General features: G+C 51.6%; 1 protein-coding gene across 5 annotated transcripts in view; it reads right to left on the minus strand.

Annotated features, from left to right (window-relative positions):
• Positions 1-10122: 10122 nt before the first annotated feature.
• The window catches only part of BDH1 (3-hydroxybutyrate dehydrogenase 1), a 54666-nt gene continuing 45580 nt past the window's right edge, over positions 10123-19208 (minus strand). For all 5 annotated transcript variants that reach the window (XM_049879927.1, XM_049879917.1, XM_049879899.1 and 2 more), the window contains 2 exons: positions 13081-13233; positions 10123-10620 (listed from right to left, as the gene is read on the minus strand). In XM_049879927.1, coding sequence (XP_049735884.1) covers positions 10151-10620; positions 13081-13233 — 623 coding nt within the window. In that variant the 3' untranslated portion in view covers positions 10123-10150. The remainder of the gene's footprint in view (positions 10621-13080; positions 13234-19208) is intronic.

Here is a 19208-nt window from a genome sequence, read left to right on the forward strand (position 1 = left end):
CCCCAGCAGGCCACCTGGCCTCTACCGGGCTCATGACACACCTGTTCCCCTCCTTCCTAGCCTTTCTTTCACCCTACAAAGGTCATTGAAAAAGGAAGAAAAGGTCACCAGTATCTCTCCACCTTGGTGTTTCTGAAACAAGCCCCAGGCCCTTTCAGCTTCCGGAGTCTCACAGCCCACAGCTGCAAGGGGACAGGCAAAGCCAAGCCCAGATGCTCCCATTGAGTGTGCAGGGGACAAGCACAGACCTGGGGCGGGACACCTGGGTTCCAGGCCCAGATCTGTCACTGAACCAGGATGCAGCGTCCCCTCTTCTCTGACTATCCCTTTCCTGCTGTGCCTTGGAGTCACCCTCTGGAAAGACATGCTTCTGGGCTCTGCTCCAGACTTACTAGTTCAGGCGACATCAGGACTCTGCTTTGTAGCCTGTTCCCCGAAGCTTCGGGGCAGTTAGTTTGGGAGCTGAGAGGCTAGGTGGCTTCTGAGTGGGTTCTGAGTGGGTCAGGTCTCTCTGAGGTCTCGCATCCCATCCTCCCACTGTCCTTTGATTCCTAGGGGCTGGACTGCTTCACCCACCACCAGTTGCCATCGAGGGGACTCTGACTCCTGGCGACCCCATGTGTGTCAGAGTAGAACTGTGCTCTATAGGATTTTCAGTGGCTGATTTTTCAGAGGTAGATGGCCAGGCCTTTCTTCTGAGGCACCTGTGGGTGGACTTGAAACTGCTAACCTTTCTGTTAGCAGCTGAGTACATTCATTTAACCGTTTGCATCACCCGGGGACTCTGGAGTTCTTCAAGCCGCCCCAAATGATTACACTTTTCCTTCAGCTTCTGTCCTTCCCGGATGGCGGCCTTTGCTTATGTTGTTCTGTGTGAAATGCCCCGCCCAGTGCCCTGTCTCCTGTTTCTGTCAAAATCTTCCTCACTTGTAAAGGCTCAGCTGAAGCACGGTCTCTTTTAGGAAGCTTGTGTAATTGCCCCAGTCACAGCTTCATGGCTGTGCCCCCACTGAAGCACAGGCTGTCCTGAGTGGCGGTTAGCTCCCTCAGTTTGGCGCTTGTCTCAGCTGCCCCATTCCTCCCCGCAGCCTCACAGGACTGGAGGCTCCTGGAGACTGGGAATCCAGTCTCACCGCGATATCCTGTAGCCTGTCTACAGCACTTAGTTAGTCCTCAGTTCATGGCTGTAGAAAGAGAAAAGGCAGAAAGGAAACCGGTGCCTGGTTAGGATGCAACCCAAAGATAATAGGAAGAGCCCAGACAGAGACAGCAGGGATGGGAGTTGCTGGTCAAAGCTCATCCCCCTCCAGCTGAGCTGAATGAATGGGCTGAGCCCCCTGGACAGTTTGGCTTCAGGAAATGACCCCTTCTCTGCCTGGGATGGGCTTTTAGGCCTAAGCCGTCTGGCCAATCCTTCCTTCATTCACTCAGCAACCCCTTCAGGAATTTCCGGACCAGACGGTAGAGTTTGTTCTTCCTTAAGCAGTCAGAGGGGCACTGGGAAGAGCAGGCTGAGCAGGAGGGTGGGCTATGACTGCTGTAGTAAAGCCCTGCATGCTGCCCAATGTCTGTCCTTAGACCACCCTTGGACTCAGGCCTGTGCATCTTTTAGAAGGTGGAGTCGGGGTGGGGATTGGAGAGGTGCGCCCCTCCCCCTGGTTGTCAGATGCTGTACTAGGGTGCTTACACTCCCACCCAACCTACACAATGACCCTGCCCAGTACGGATTATCACTCCAATTTTCAGCATGAGGAAACTGAGCCTAAGAAAGACAAAGTTACTTGACAGCATGACACAACTGCCAAGTCGCAGAACAGTATTCATGAAAAGCCAGCCTCGCTGCTAAGCCCGGAGTCAATCCTCCAGCAAGGCCTGTTTCTTTCCCATTCCTGGGCTGCAGGGTCTCTGAGGTCTCTTCCGTCAGGGGTCACCAGTGGGCTCCCTTCCCCGTGGGACCCTCTATGGGTTTTTGCTGCAGCAAAACAAGAGCCTCCCCTGCTTCTCTGGTATGTTCTAAATGGATTCTTTTGCTGTACACTTAACCTCACAGAAAATCAAGCCCCCACGTTGAAACTCCAGTTAGTCACGTTCCTCAACGGGCTATCTGTTCTTTCATGTCTGTGCTCAGCCCGAATACATCTGGCCTGGCCCTGCCTTCGGCCTCCACACTGCATGCCCCAACCCACGTGTCATAGGGCCCCTGCCTGGTCATTCTTCATGTGGTCCAGCACTGCTTGCTTGGCCACTTGCATTGTTGGCATTTGGGTAAGGCCCAGCAGTGCTTTTCAAAGAACCAAAAAAAAAAAAAAAAAAAAACCCAAACCAGTTGCCATTGAGTCAATTCTGACTCATGGCAACCCCATGCATATCAGAGCTCCATAGGGTATTTCAGTGGCTGATTTTTGGGAAGTAGATCACCAGGCCTTTCTTCCGAGGTGCCTCTTGGTGGATTTGAACCACCAACCTTTCAGTGAGTAGCTGGGCCCTTAACTGTGCCATCCAGGGACCCTTTTCAATGGATGCCCACTTTTTGTTATTCCAAAAGTCACAGGACTCCCCAGTCGGGAAAGCTCCTGATCATTCACATCCCGGGCATCTGCTGTCCACCTGGGGGCTGTTAAGTGTTCAGGTTAAGACAAATGAGGTTGTGTTTAGATTGAAAATGACTTTTATTCATATCTGGTAGAGTAAAACCTTTCACTTTCTCCCCAAAGTCATGGCACCTGTCACACCAGGGTAACTGCCTTTCCGGGTTAGATTCCAAGCTCTGGGAGGGTGGTGGGATGGCTGCCATTGAACTTCCATTTCCTAGCACAGGGTACAAAGAAGAGAAGGGACTTGAGTAATAAATGGGGCAGAGAGAGAAGGGAGGAGATGCTATCAAGCATGGGGCTGCACCCCTGAATGTGGGAACCCTAATGGAATTTGGTTTATCATTGGCATTTGCTCCTCTGTTTCCATACCAATAAAACCCAAACCCGTTGCCATCTAGTTGATTCTGACTCATAGCGACCCTATAGGACAGAGTAGAACTGCCCCATAGAGTTTCCAAGGAGCACCTGGTAGATTCAAACTTTCGACCTTTTGGTTAGCAGCCATAGCTCTTAACCACTCACAACAAGACTTTGGCTGGTTTCCTCCATTGGAGCAGCAGCCTGTCAATGCTGCCAGCCTGCAGGGACGTTTACGATGCCCTTTATGATGTCACAGAACTTTCACTGATCTCACCAGTGCTCCTTACTCTGTGTCCTGGAAGGGGCCATTGAGTTTCCATAAAGCATGGGTTTTCTCATCCAGCATGATGCTCTTTCTTTGCTTCTTATGGAAACTGCCGCACTACTCTGTACACCTTCGGTCAGACACTACAGGCCAAAACCTGGGGCCAGAACTCAAGTGGAAGAGAGAGAGAGGCAGGCCCCAGCAGACCCAACAACCCCGTAACAAAGCATGCTCAGATGGCCCAGCAGAGCACCCACTGGCCGAGAGCAGTCCCAGCAGGACCAGTACAAGAGCGCCCAGTGCAATTCGCTAAGCCTGCTCTCATTGTCTGAGATGTGGCTGTATCTGAAGCCCAGAAGAGCACCCCGCCCACTGTTATTTCTGTAGGAGCCCAGAGTGACTACTCAGTGCATTGTAATTAAGCTCATCTGTAATTAGATAGTGGGGGCAGCCTCACGTTTTATAGAGTAATTAAGTGTGGCTCACTGAGAGGGCAGCATGAGGTATTTCCAGGACCCAGCATCTCCTGGGGCTCGTCCTCACTGGCACTCTGTCTCTCCTCCAGCACATTTCCATTGACACTGAGGCCAAGTGGTCCTCAGCCATGGCCCTGGAATCCTCCCTGCTCCTTCTCCCTCTGCCCTTAGGCCCGCCATCTGTGTCCAGGCCACTGGGAGATACCACAGACACCCACGCAGTGAGACACAGGAAAGGCTGAGCACCCTTTTCTGCACTGCTCTCTGCAAAACTGTGGACTAGAAGAAAGTTGACTTTAATCCTCCTGACCTTCTTATCACTCCTTCTCTTCTCTGGCTTCAGAACCCACTTGCCTCCTCACAACCCCTCTGTCTTAGTCATTTAGTGCTGCTATAACAGAAATACAACAGGTGGACAGTTTTAACAAAAAGAAGTTTATTCTCTCACAGTCCAGTAGGCTAGAAGTCCGAATTCAGGGCGCCGGCTCCAGGGGAAGGCTTTCTCTGTCAGCTCTGGAGGAAGGTCCTTGTCATCAGTCTTTCCTTGGTCTGGGAGCATCTCAGCATGGGAACCTCAGGTCCAATGGACACACTCTGCTCCCAGCACTGCTTTCTTGGTGGTATGTGGTCCCCAACTCTCTGCTTGCTTCCCTTTCCTTTTATCTCTTGAGAGATAAAAGGTGGTACAGGCCACACCCCAGGGAGACTCCCTTTACATTGGATCAGGCATGTGACCTGGTAAGGGTGTTACAATCCCACCCCAATCCTCTTTAACATAAAATTACAACTCTACCCTAATCTTCTCTAACATAAAATTACAATTATAAAATAGAGGGCAACCACAGAATACAGCCCAGCCAAATTGATACATACATTTTGGGGGGGGACATAATTCAGTCCATGACACCCTCTGTAACAGATCTGTTATCAGTCAGAAAAGCATGGCGCCCAGTGTTGGACCTAGAAGGAATCTTAGGAATAACTTAGCCAAATTTCCCCTATTCTATAAATTGAGAAATGGAGGCAGCTCAGGAGGATCACCTCCTTTCCCAACATCCCACTCCCTCTTCACCTTGGAAATAGTTTGGGCTTTGGAGGGGGCTTCCGGTGAGACGCAAGAGGCAGGTGTCTGAGGAGGAAAGGAGACAAGCCACGGTGGCGAGGATACTGTTTCTCCCAGCATCCTTGTATGTTGATCTTCTGCCCCACCAGGACAAGAAGGCTTTATTCCCTGGTATGAACATTGTGTAGAGAAAAACAGAGCCCCTGACAAGTGGCTGGATTTGCCACATGGAGACCTGACATTCAACTCCTCAGTGGTGGTAATAACCACTGTTGACAGTTTTTGAGTTACCACATTCTAGGAATTCTTCTCAATTCTTTACCTGAATTAACTCGTTTATCGTTACAATAATCCTGTGTTATGGGTTGAATTGTGTCTCCAAAAATATGTGTCAACTTGGCTAAGCCATGAGTCCCAGTATTGTGTGATTGTCCACCATTTTGTCATCTGATGTGATTTCCCTGTGTATCGTGGATCCTACCTGTATGATATTCATGAAGCAGGATTAGAGGCAGTTATGTTAATGAAGTAGGACTCAATCTACAAAATTAGGTTGTATTTTGAGTCAGTCTCTTTTGAGATATGAGAGAGAGAGGGGAGCAGAGAGACAGGGCGATCTCCTACGACCAAGAATGAAAAACCAGAAGGGAAATGCGTCCTTTGAACCTGGGGTCCCTGTGCTGAGAAGATCCTAGACCAGGGGAAGATTGATAACAAGGACCTTCCCCCAGAACCGAAGGAGAGAGAAAGCCTTCCCCTGGAGCTGGCACCCTGAATTTGGACTTCTAGCCTCCTAGGCTGTGAGAGAATAAATATCTCTTTGTTAAAGCCATCCACTTGTGGTATTTCTGTTATAGCAGCACTAGATAACTAAGACACCCTGTGAGGAAGATACTATCATTGTGCTCATTTTACAGGTAGGAAGCAGGGACTGAAGTTTCCCCAGTTACACAATGTTGGAGTCAGAATTTGAACCAACATGGCCCTGCTCTGGGGACCATAAGTCTGACCACTACACTATGTGGCCAGCCTCTGAATGAGGTCTAGGGCCTTGCTGGGGAGACCAAGGCAACTTGAGGTAAAGGAAGGATCCCTGAGATAGAAGCCAGAAGGCCTGGGTTTCTGTCTTGGCTCTCCTACTTTCTGGCTCTGTAATTTCACCTCTCTGAGGCTCAGCTTCCTTATCTGTGAAACAGGAATAACGGTCTTTGCTCTGCCAAACTTATAACCTGTTTATGAGGCTAAGGTGAGAGATGAGTCGTGCCCACAGTTAGTTACGAGGGAGCACAGGCATGTGAGGCATTGTCTGCATCTCGTCAGGGGCATTAAAACCTGTCTCAGAGTTCTTAGCTGTTTGAGGGGAACTCTGGTGGCCATTTGGCCTGGTGTGTGTCATCAAGAATGAGGAATGGGATAGTCACAGCTGAAATCTTGTCAGATGGTGAGGAGTGTGGAAACCTTGTCAACTGAGGGACCTGGGCTCTTGAGCCTGAGAAGACTTGGTGGTTTCCGAATAGCTGGTGGGCTAGTTAAGAAGATTAAAATTGCTCTGTGCAGTTCTAGGTCATAGCCAGGTACCGAAGGAGTTCTTAGAGGTGGCAGATTTCAGCTTAGTCTGGTCAAGGAAATGCCCTCTTAGGAGGTAATGAGCTCCTGTCTCTGGAGGGGCTCAAGCCCAGGCTAGGTGGCCCATTATCTGGGAGGCTGGAGTCAGGCTTGATGATGGCAGATCACTTTTCCTTCTCTAAAGTTCTAGAAGCCTCTGGCAGCCCAATGGGTGCTCACGGCACACTTCTGAAGCAGCCATTCACTAATCACCCTTCCTTTGTGCCTGCACACACCAGAAACGACTTATTATGCTCTGAGCTGTTTTGTTTTGTTTTACTTAGTCCCATCTCCTCATCTGAGGAGAAATAACCACTGCATTTCTCAAGATCTTTGCTCATAAACCCTTGAGCCCTTTGAGGGAAGCTTCCAGAATCCGCCTCTGCCCAACGTTTGGGCTTTGGTATTCCTAGATTATCCCCTCAGAAATGCCCTGATGAGGGCAGTGTAGCCTAGCTGAGAGAGATTACCTCCTGGAGGGAAGCTGGTGGGCTCCTCCAGAACATTCTCTCCTAGTCCAGAGGGGGAAGGGAAGGAAGAGCTGGCTCATGTGGCAGTACTTTGTGGTTGTTGTGCATTTGCTTAAAGATTTCGGTTACACAATTGAGGTATTTTTCCCTCATTTTAGATCCTGGTGCCATCTGCCCTGCTTTTCATGCCTCACTAGCTCTGGGCTGAAGTTAGACCTGGTTTGGAGACCTGGCCCTATGGCTCACTTTGTTAGGGACTTCCTTACCCGTAAAAGGAGATCATAGCCCCACCCTGCCTAGCTCCCAGGCTGCTGTGAGAGTCAGGTGAGAGGAGGCGCGAACTGGCTGTGAAACATGCGCCTGGTTGTTATCTAGCCTTTGAGCATGGCGCCCCTCACCCTCAGCTGCGGGTGCCTCTGTTCATGGCTGTCCTACACTGGGGAAGAGAGGTTCACACAAGTGAAGACCTCACAAGTGGGGGGTCCTTGGCAGACTCCCTGCCATGGGTGTCATGCGAACGGCCCTAGCAGTTTGTGTCAGGCAGTGCCAGCCCAGCCTGTCACCTGCTCGCGCCGCCTCTTGGCCCTGGGAGAAATGAGGGCAGTGTAGCCTAGCTGAGAGAGATTACCTCCTGGAGGGAAGGTGGTGGGCTCCTCCAGAACATTCTCTCCTAGTCCAGAGGGGGAAGGGACATAAGCTGGGTAACAAGGCACTGCCAAGAGTATCTTGCAAAAAGCCATTTCCCAGGCTCCAGCCATCAGAGGGGTTAGTGCTGGCTGGAGGCACCAGACCAGGATCCCTGAGAGACAGAGGAACTAGGCAAAGTCCTGGGTGCAGGCTGAGCCTGGCGGGAACCCCTCCCCCGGCTCCAGGCTTTGCTGCAATGCTTTCCTTCTTCTTGCCTGTGAGGCTGTTGACTTGCTCAAGGACACATTGCAGCGGGTGGCAGAGCTGGAAATGGCAGGGGCTGCTGGGCCCTCTCCCGGCCTCACAGGCCCTGGTGAGGATGAAATGAGAATGAATGCTTGGCTCCTGGGGCCATGTCATCTACAAAATGGCAACAGCCATCCCTGGTCTATTCAGTTCTTTCTTGTAAGGATCCAGACTAGATCAGCCGGCTCTGGGCCGACAGAAAGGGAATGGAAATTGTGAGTTTTAACGAGTATTGAGGTGATCTGGTGGGAAGGTGTCCTGGACTTCCAATCACCGGGATAAAAATGAGACATCGGGGCAACCTGCGGGCTGGCCCAGGCTCCTGTCTGCTCCTGGAGACCCCAGCAGATGTAGCTTCTCTGCTGACCCGGATCCAGAGTGACCACCTCCCCTTCCCTCTAGTTCCCAGGTATCACTCTGCACAGGTGTAACGCAAAGTGTTGCATCCGTCTACGTTTAATAAAATTAAGCATGAAAACAAAATCCACCAAGATGTCAAGATGTGGTTCTGAAAAGGTCCTGGTACAAAACGATCTGATTGTGATGTAAACACAATGGCTCTGCCTGTCTGCCCTCTCCAGGCCCAGGAGGGTTTCAGCCCTGCCTGCCCGCCCCTTCCCCAGGCCCTCTCGGCCTCACCCTGCAGACGGCGCTGGCAGGGAGAGACCCTGTTTGAAGGCAGAGGGGAGAAAGGCCGCAAAGGCAAACTTAATTGGCACATCGTGAGACCCCCCCTTCCCCTCGGCGCTGCGCAAAGGCCCAGGACTCGTTCAGCTGCCGGGGTTCTTCTGCCTTCTCCTGGTGTCAGGCCCCAGGTTTAAGGCTAGAAGGAGCAGGAGCACTTTCTAAGGGGTCTTGTTTCATTGTGTCTGGGCCTGTCTCCATGGTGGGGAGCATGAACTCAGAAAACTCCGGCTTGGGTGGAAGCTCCAGAGCTGAAAGCCGGGGCAGCTTGCTCCTGCTGTGGAGGAGGCAGGGTGCCCTCTAGTGGCAGGCCGAGCCCCTCCAGGGAGAGGGACAGGTCCAGGTGAGAGTTCCAGACCAGCCATCAGGAAGGACCTTGTTCTAGGCCTGCAGCCACCTGGGGACAGAGGTGCCTCGTTGTGGTACAGACACCCAGGCCCTTGCATTCACACAGAGGGTCATTTCAAACCCGAACCGAAGAAGTGAGGGCACAGATTCTACCTATGAGTGACCTGACTTCTTCGTTAAAAATAAGGTCACAGCAGGAAGGTCAGCCATCAAGAAACAGATGTGTGAGTGTGCGCATCACACAGGGAGCCAATCCTGGGGGAGAAGGTGCCACAGTGCCCGATCATAGCACCAAGGCTCCTGCCAAGAAGCCACCCTCTCAATCCCACCTCAGGCTAAGCCAAACAGACCCAAACCTGAAAAAAACTGTCCTTTTAGCAATGACCACCTCCGCACAAGTCTATCCTAAGTCCTAAAAGAGATTAGAAAAATCCCCAGTGGAAAAGCTCCAGGGTGGTCCCACCCCCTCCACATAGTCAGCCTTGAATCACCCGCTGCCACAGCACCATGGACACAGAAAGAGGGTACACAGCAGGCACTTGGTATGAGTGGCTCAGCAGAGGACACGTTCAGCCAGATCCAACTTGGGTAAGTGCATCCAAAGCCACCCTGGAATGCAAAATGTGAAGTGTCTGGACAGCAGTGGCAGGAAAAACCTGGACCCAAAAGACCCGGATTCAAGTCCAGGCGCTCCACATATAAGCTATAAAAAGGTTATTCATGTCTCCTCTTTGGGCCACAGATTCAAGTACAAAAGAAAAAGTTATCTTTTTATTCAGGAGGCTGTCTTAGGATCAAATGAGATAAATTTTTCGAACCAATGTTCTGGCTTAAAAATGTTAAGGAATTTGAGTTCTGTTTTTTAACATAACGATCTTTGTATAAAATAAACTCCAGAGACACAGATATACCACGTTTGGAGGCACCTGCCCGCCACTACAAGAAGCCCTGCTGGCTCAGTGATTAAGTGCTCAGCTGCTCACTGAAAAGGTCAGCAGTTCAAACCCACCAGCCTCCGTGGGAGAAAGATGTGGCAGTCTGCTTCCATAAAGATTTACAGCCGTGGAAACCCTACGGGGCAGTTCTGCTCTGTCCTACAGGGTCGCTATGAGTTGGAATCGACTCAATGGCAGTGAGTTTGGTATTGGTATGGCCCCTCACTACGTGCCCTGTTTGCGAAGGCTCAAGCCACTCCCTATGCAAATAGGTCAGGCTGGATGACTCCCTCTGGTTAATGCTCAAACTGGTCAGGCGGGCAATCAAGAGGTGACTAGTGAGCTCCTCCCTCCCTGCTTCTCCCTCCGCCCCCCCCCCCCCCCCCCGCTCTGAGACAGAGGCTACAGAGAAACTCTTTACAACCCGTAGATCTTGTCAGAGACTGCGGCAGGCAAGTGAGTCATGATCTGCATCCGCAGCCACCAGTAGTAGTCCATGGGGTGGTAGCGGGTGTAGGGGGTGCTGGCCGTCAGGGCGTGTGTGATAGCTTTGATGACAGGTGTCGTGTCTGTGGAGCCGCTGGTGCAGTAGTTCTCCATCTTGGCAATCTTCTCTTCCAAATACTTCTTGCCGTAGTCCTTGCGCACCACCTCGGGCAGCTCGTCCCACATCTTCTTGGCGATGGCCTGGATGCGCTCAGGGCTGTAGAGGCTGGTGCCCGCGATGAAGTTGCCGGGTTCCACCACACTGACCTTCACGCCCAGCGGCCGCATCTCGTAGCGCAGGCAGTCAGAGAAGGCCTCCACCCCGAACTTGGTGATGCAGTATGGGGAGCGGGCCGGGTTGGCCATGCGGCCCAGCATGCTGCTGATGTTGATAACGCGACCTGTGGATGGAGATGGCAGACACCTGCTCAGGTGGCACCACCCTGTGGGGCACAGTGCCACGGCCTAGCAGTTTTCTGGAGCCCTGGCTAGAACCTGGCCGTCCTGGCCTCTGATGCCTACTCTGCTGACTGCCGGGCTGGGCCCAGCTTTCTCAGCCACCCAGAGCCAGGGGGGCTTCTTGTTTGGTACTTTTTATGAATTGAGTTGTACCCTCCCAAAAATGCGTGTTAGAATCCTGTTATGGATTGAATTGTGTCCCCTCAAAACATGTGTTATAAATGTTAACCCCTATACCCGTGAGTGTAATCCCATTGCGGAAGAGGACTTTCTTTGTTATGTTAATGAGGCTGTATCAGTGTAGGGTGTGTCTTAAACCAATCACGTCTGAAGTGTAAAAACAGCAGTTTAGGCACAGAGCAAGCAAGCACAGATGGGGAAAGATACACACCACAGAGGATTGCCAAGGAACCGAGGAACAGAAGTTGAACAGACACAAGGACTTTCCCCAGAGCTGACAGAGTAAGTCTTCTTCTGGAGCTGGTGCCCTGAATTTGGCCTTCTTACCTCCTAAACTGTGAGAAAATAAATTTTTATTTGTTAAAGCCACCCACTTGTGGTATTTCTGTTATAGCAGCAGCAAGTAACTAAGACAAATCCTAGCCCCCATGAGACTGAGTCCAGAGCAACTGGATGGTGCCGGGCTGCCACCACCTGACTGATCACAACAGAGGGTTCCAGACACAGTGCGGAAAAAAATGTGGAACATGATTCAAACTCACAAAAAAGACCAGGCTTACTGGTCTGGCAAAGACTGGAGAAACCCCAAGAGTATGGCCCCTGGACACCTTTTTAACTCAGTATGGAAGTCACTCCTGAGGTTCACCCTTCAGCCAAAGATTGTACAGGCCTATAAAACAGACAATACCACAGGTAGTTTGACTATGTATGCTAGACTACTGGACACACCTGCCCAAAAGCAAAGACAAGTGGGCAGGAAAGGACAGGAGAACTGGACAAATGGAAATGGGGAGCCCAGGGTCAAGAGGAGGAGAGCGCTGACACATGGCAAGGCTGGCAGCCAATGTCACAAAACAATATGTGTATTGTTTGATGAGAAACAAATTTACTCTGTGGACTTTTCCACCTAAACCCATTGCTGTGAGTCAATTCCGACTCACAGCAACCCCACAGAACTGCCCTATAGGGCTTCCAAGGGATGGCCAAGCTCTTAACCACTGTACCACCAGGGCTCCTAGAGTGCAGCCCTGGTAGCGCAGTGGTTAAAGCACTTGGCTGCTAACTGAAAGGAAATGTCGGTGGTTTAAACCCACTAGCGGCTCCATGGGAGAAAGATGTGGCAGTCTGCTTCTGTAAAGGTTACAGCCTTGGAAACCCCACAGGACAGTTCTACTGTGTCCTATAGGGTTGCTTTGAGTCAGAATCGACTTGATGGCAATGGGGGTCATGAATACCTATGGATGTAATCCTATCTGGAAATAAGGTTTTCTTTGTTATGTTAATGCAGCCCTAACAGTGTAGGGTGTGTCCTAAACCTTATCACTTCTGAGTGATATCAGGAGCAGCAGAGATTCAGAGAACAGCCAGGGAGCACAAAGTGGCAAAGACAGAGCATGTGTGGGCACTAGTGGCTTCTTCCAGCACTGGGAGTGGAGTGCCTGAAGTCTAGGCAGACCTGGGAATAGAACACCTGGGAAGGGGCACAGGAAGGAACGCTCTGTGGGGAGAAAGCACTGTGGGGAGGCACCCTTTCAGGAAACTCTAAGATTGAGGTCACTGAAGGGGTAAGGTTTCCTTCTAAAATCCTACAGCTGCTCTCTGTGTGCATCCCTGCTATTGCTGGGACTTTGGGATAGATCCTACGGATCTTGCCTTTTTTGCACAATTTTTTGCTGTTCTGGGGAGAAAACCAGTCCATGAGTTCTTAGATGGTTTGTTTACACTGAGCTACCCAACCTGGTTTGGGTGCTTTGTTTTTCCAAATTCTTATCTTCATTTTTTTTCTTAACTTAATACCCCAGTTGACTCATTTTTTTTAACTACAGCATAAAAACCCACAGAACGGATATGCCAAATTTACTTAACCACACCCCTACTGATAACGATGAACACGCACACAAAGCTTTATGCACATGTGTAGGTATTACTCTAGATTAGGTTTCAGAAGTGGGATTATAGCTGTGATCTTGAAGCCTTTGGTGGGTAGACTGCTGACCTTTTACTCACTCTATTTTCTGAAAACCACACATCCTTTTCCACTGCCTGGCCTCAGAACCTCAGCTCACCACCATTCCCAAGCCCAGCATGGCCCCTGGGGGTCAGAAGCTCAGCCTTGCTGGGCTGTGCATGTTGGATCGGCTGAAAGGAGCACTGCCATCTGAACCAAGGTGGAAGGATGGGACAGGTCTAGGAAGCAGGAAGGAGGCCCCTTTCCAACACACCTTTGGCCCTTCGGATGAGGGGGAGAAAGGACTTTGTCATCCGCACTGTCCCCCAGAGGTTCACTTCTGCCACATCCTTGTAGGTCTCCACGCTGGTGAACTCCACCTCCCCAAATGTGGAGATGCCCGCGTTGTTCACCAGGCCCCACAGCCCTGGACAGGAGAGGACAAACCAGTCACTGTGCAGGTTCAGCCTCAGGCATCAGCCTGCAACCCCTTCCCCTCCCCACTTTTGTCCCCTTTTCCCTTGACTTTCCAGCCTCTTGCCCCGGAGACACTTTCTAGTGTTACCCAAGGATGTCAGGAGATAGAGAGGCCCAAGTACAGGCTGTGACCCTCCCTGTGATCTAGAATGCCCAGTCTTCATCTCGCTGAGGAGGGCTATTCTGTCTGAATCGTGACCCACGCCTGCTGTGTTCCCCTGCCTCAAGCCCCATCTGGCCTCAGACACGCACTTTTGCTGTACCCCATCCGGTCTCCCCTTCCCCTAGCTGCACCTTACCCGTATCCACGCACCTTCCTGCCTCTGTGCCTTTGCTTACATCCTCCCTCTTGCCAGAAGCCAGGGGACCTCACGGATCTTCCAGGCCAAGCCCTGCTGGAAGACCAGAGAGGGGGCCCAGCTTCCAAGGCCACACAGCAAGTTGGGGCTCAGCCAAGATTTGATTTCAGGCCAGGCCCCAGGCCTCCCCACCCTGAGCCCCTCCTAGCAGTGTCCCACTGTCGGATCTCTCATCTCTGAACCACCACACTGCCCGCTGGGTATCACATGCTACGTCACAACACGGTAACCTGTTCACCAATAGCCCACGTGTATACCTCTGGTCTTTGCATGTGGAACCATCCCTCACCTTGTGTTGTCCTACAGGGCTGGGTATAGGGTCGGCACAAACGTACACTCTCAAAATATACTCGGATTGACTGTTTCCTGCAAGACTAGCCAATGGACAGCTGGCTTTTGTAGACTCAGAGAACATTGGTGCTAGAAGGTTCCTTGGAGTTTAGTTTGCTAACTAACATTACAGATAGGGAAACTGAGGCCCTGAGAGGAAGGACTGACTGAAGTTTACCCAGTAAGTCAGAGGCAGAGCTGAACTGAAGGAAAGAGGCAAGAGGAGCAGCCTTGCTTTGCAGGGTCCTCGTTGAGCTTGGTTTTTTGGGTGCAAGCACTGGACAGGCCTGGGGTCAGGGCTGGCGCTACCTCCCTGTTGTAGAAACCCTCAGGTGTGCAGTCTCCCTGTGGCCCAGCAGTCTCAGCGCGGAGCTTCCCCCTCCGTCCTTTGCCCTGCCTGTGGGAACCCTGGCCCTGCTCTCTTCAGAGTTAATCACGGAAATGACTTTGTGTAAATGACAGAGTAATTGGTCTCTAGCTGCTTTCCTTCCTTGTTACCCAAATTAAAGCTTAGTCAACTGACCTCTGGTGCCTGTTCCCTCAATTGTGGAGAATTAAGGACATTTATTAGGGAAAGGAAATTGCTAGTTAACAAAGTGCTCCGTCCCACGCCCCTAGCGGCTGTTCTGAAGCCTCCCTCTCATGTCTCACCCATGACCTCACAGTGGCCACTAATGAGATCAGGGTCATCCACTCTAACCTCCCAAGGCTTTCGCCCTCAGCCCTGTAACGTCCCCGAGGCCTCACCCACTCTCCTTCCCAGGAAACCACTCTCTGCTTTTCCAGGCTGATATTTCACCATCCATCTTCTCAACCATCACCCATCAATCCTTCCTTCTCCTTTACATAACTTCAGCTTTTTCCTTGTCCCTGGGCTCCTTCTCAACGTTGTAAAACCCAGTGCCATTGAGTCAATTCCGACTCATAGCGACCCTACACATTCAAAAACAAAAACGATTGCTCTTCAGTCAATTCTGACTCATGGCAACCCCATGTGTGTCAGAGTGGAACTGTGCTCCACAGGATTTCCAATTGCTGACTTTTCAGAAGTAGATTGCCAGGCCTTTCTTCCCAGGAGCCTCTGGGTGACTCGAACCTCCAACTCTTCAGTTAGCAGCTAAGCGTTTAACAGCTTGCACCATCCAGGAACTCCTCTGTACACATTAAGTGCTCAATAAATGTTTGTTAAGTGAACAGATGTCAACAAATACCATGTCTCCACATCCTAATGAACCTTCTTGTAACCACCGTCTTCTCTCCTTCCCTCTAAGGCCAGGCTTCTGAAAACAATCTTTACTTTCCAGTTTCCCATTTTCCTACCATTCTGGGTCCCAGTCCCACCACCGGTCCAGACCCTGCAGTCTCCAGGGTGCCACATGCTAAAGACCCCCCACCTTTGACTCTGATCACCCTTGGCACTCATCTGCTGGCCTTCATGATGCCATCCTCCATCCTCCATGGTACCTTTCTTTTGCCTGCCCCCTTAACATAAATGTCCCCCTGTCCTAGCCTGCTTCTCCCAAATTCCCCTCAATCCTTAGGCAGCCTCATCTGCTTTATGTTTGTGGAATCTGCTGGCTGCTTTGTGTCTGAATTCATACAGGACAGAATCACATGACCTAAAATGCATATCACCTTTTTTCCATCCAAAAATCGAAACAATTACATCTGACACCAATACCCAAAAAAGTTTAATTGAACTTAGCCTGTGAAAGACAGACACTACTCCTGGATGATAGCTTTGCTGACTTGATAAGTAGTAACAGTTTGTGTGCCCAGGATCTCTCTGGGGTGCTCAGCCAACGTTCTGCACAAACTCACAACCACACTCCTGCTGGCCTGAGTGACAGCTGCTTAACTGCGACAGCCCCAAACATCACTTCCACGTCAGTGGTTCCCATGTGCCCCACAGGAGTTCTGGCTCTCTTCTGACCCCAGTTTCCTCCTTCTAACAGTCACTTCCACCTGAGTGTCGCACAGGTCCCCAACTTACCCAAACGACATCCAACACATCAATTTCCCAAGCTTCACTTTCATTTTTGACTCCTGCCTCCTTCACTTCTTCTCCCCCATCTAATGAGTCACCAAGGATTTAATATCACTGATAAAAATCAGCGTGACAGCTGCCAGGCCCTGAACTAAGCACTTTGCACCCATTAACTCACCTGATCCTCACAACCCACCTATAACTGGCCAACCTAAACTGTCCCATATCTGGATGAGGCACCTTGCTCAATGTTATCCAGCTAGCAAGTGGAGGGACAGGATGCAGAGCAGGCCTGTCTGAGGACAAAGGCCTCACCCTTAACCCCTGTGTTGCTGTTGCTGGTTGCTTCGCTGTGTCATTAGAGTTGGTGTCTTCCTTCCCGTTTCCACTTGCATTTGTTTGGGTCCTTGCGACCGCTCTCCTGTGTTATTGGAGAAGCCTCCCCCTGGCTCTCCCTGGCTCTGTCTCTCTCCTCAGTCAGCTAGCAAATGTTTTTTTGAGTATCGTGCTGAGCACCAGGAAGGACACGGCCTGGCAGGAGGAGTTTACAGTTGGACAAGAGCCAAGTGTGCATCAGTGGCTGGTAAATGACAGCGCCAGGATCAGACCATGCCTACAGCCTGCCTGCTGGCCCAGACACTTGGCTTCTCCCTGGGGTGGGAGGGGGAGGGCTGGTCCCAGGCTCCAGGTGTCCAGTCCCTCAGTGTCCTGCTGAGGAGGAAAGGGACTGGTGGCAGATGGCTCACCTGCTTGAATCAATCCCTTTATCTCACTCCCCGTGGCTGGCTCCCTCCGCAAGAGCCAGGGTGAAGGATATCAAACTCGCCATCAAAATGTGCCCCCCATAGCCCAGAGGAGGGGCTGGAAACAACACTTCTGGAAGTTTCCTGCTTGGATGTGAGTCAGCAATGGACACCGCTTAGGAACTGGCAAGATGGCCTGAAGCGCTGGAAGGTCGCCACCTGGAGTTCAAAGTCAGCATTGACTGAGAAGAGGGAGGAATTTCTGCTTTCCTGGTGTGTGTGTCAGTGTGTGTGTGAGATACACAACCACATATCTGACAAATTTATTTTCTTTTTTAGACCTAAAAATCTTCATTTTCCAAGAAACGCTGTATCGGCTAAGTAAGGTCACGGTGAGTGGTTTATCAGACCTTCCACTGAATGAGTCATTGTGGAAAAAAGTCATTGTGGGAACGTTTGTGCCTCAGGGCTGGTGCTGGGGTTCGAGCCCTGATCCAAGAGTATGGGGGTGAGCGCTTCCCCACTGTGGGGCTTGGGGCCTCCCCCGCCTTGCCCGGTTAGGCTAACTGGCCGGCCCAGTACAGGAGACAGAGGTGATTCCACCCCATGGCAGGGGCTAGGACTATAGCCCTGAGCAGCCCCAATCTCTCCTCAGGCCCACAGCGATGATGGCTTGCCGTAAGCATTTTACATCACCACAAAACCCACAGGCTGTAATGAAGCGGCTTTATGGTGCTGACTGCAGCTGTTCTGCCTAATAGTTTATGAAGGCAATATCCCAGCCGCGTGGAAGGCGGCAGCGGGAGGATTTATCCCCGGGGAGGGGGCGAAGCAGGCTGCGTATTCCAAGCTGCTAATCATCCCAGTGAGACTCATCCTGCCTTTTCCTAATGCGACACGATGCCTGGCTCCCCCTATTAATTATTAAACAGATGTTCGGTGATTCAGGAACTCACAGGCCTCTCCTCAGGGAACAGGGGGCCTGGGAGCGGCCTACTGTAGGCTTAGGGGTGGCAGTGGGCTGACAAGGTCACACATCAGTGACAGGCTGACAGACTGACAGCCTGACAACAGCCCCTCTGTTTGATGCCAAACAGCACTGAGGCTTCTGAGGAGATGCCCTGCGTTTCTGACTGACTCAGCAGAACACCCGGCACAGGCTCTGGTCACCCACCCATGTCCCTCAGCACCTAGTTAGCGTTCAGGAGAGCTGCCCCCACCCCACTCTGCAGGAAAGCAGAGCACTGAAATGAGGCTCACTTGAAGCACACTGCCCTTTCTGCCTGGGCTGCCAGGAAGCTCAAGGGCAAATTTCACAGATGAGAGAGCGGCCCAGGCTCGCTTCTTCAGGATGCTGCCTGACTCCAGGGAGCACCATTACTGTTGTAGTCTAGGTGAATGGCGCCCCCTGGAGTTGTATAACAGCCCCTGCCACAAAGGTCCTCCATGTGGCTGAACTGGGAGGACACCTGAGTTATGGATGGGTACCTTCTGCAGCATTTGACCCTGTCAGCTAGTGCCCCCCCAAACTTTCTGTTCCTTTAACTTCTAGGGCACTATTCTCCAACCTCTCTGACAGTTCTTCCTTGGTCTCCTCCCCCTCCTGTGCCCCCAAACGCTCAAGTTCCCCAAGTCCCTCTTGCATCTCCCCCACCCCAGTCTTACCTGATCTCCAGCAGGGATCCTCCCCTAGGTGTCCCAGTGTCTCCTCAACGTGCTCCTCCACCAAGGGGCACAGATGTCCACGATAGGAATCTCTTGCCTCTCTCTCTCTCATCCCCACGTTCCTCAATCACCACGTCCAGCCCCCCCTGCCTTCTCAATATTGCTTGAATCTGATCCCTCCTCTTTCCCAACACCCACTGACCTACTTCCGGGTCTCTCATGCCCGCGTCCCCCTTTAACTCTACCCTCACATAGCCACCACAGGCCCTAGCATGAGATTTCACAAGTCTGCCAGGTTATTCCCCTTCCTAACACTGCTCAGGAAACCCTGGTGGCGTAGTGGTTAAGTGCTACGGCTGTTAACTAAAGAGTCGGCAGTTCGAATCCACCAGAAGCTTCTTTGAAACTCTCTTGGGCAGTTCTACTCTATCCTATAGGGTCGCTGTGAGTCAGAATCAACACGATGGCACTGGGTGTTTTTTAACACTGCTCAGGGACTGTGCCTGCAGCCCTCAGCCACGCTCCCTGCCTGGTGCCTGAGGCCCTGGACGCCTGGCTCCTCTGTCCGTTTCCAACCCCATCTGCTGCCTCCACCTCCACCAGACTTGACCCCTGACCAACACCAAACCTCCTCTTATCTCCCAGCACGGCTTGTGCTGTTTGCCACCTCAGGGCTCTGTTCATGCCCTCCCCTTCTACTGGAATGGTCGACTCACTCTCTGCCACAATCTGCCCTCACTGGCCCATTCTTTTACCCCACCCCCAAGAGTGGGCTAAGTCCCTCTTTCCTGGGCTTCTCTTTCTCTGCCTCTCTCAGAGCCCTGGTCCGTGATATTGAAAT

The sequence above is a fragment of the Elephas maximus genome, chromosome 1, assembly GCF_024166365.1.
Source record: "Elephas maximus indicus isolate mEleMax1 chromosome 1, mEleMax1 primary haplotype, whole genome shotgun sequence".
NCBI classification, from domain to species: Eukaryota; Metazoa; Chordata; class Mammalia; order Proboscidea; family Elephantidae; genus Elephas; species Elephas maximus.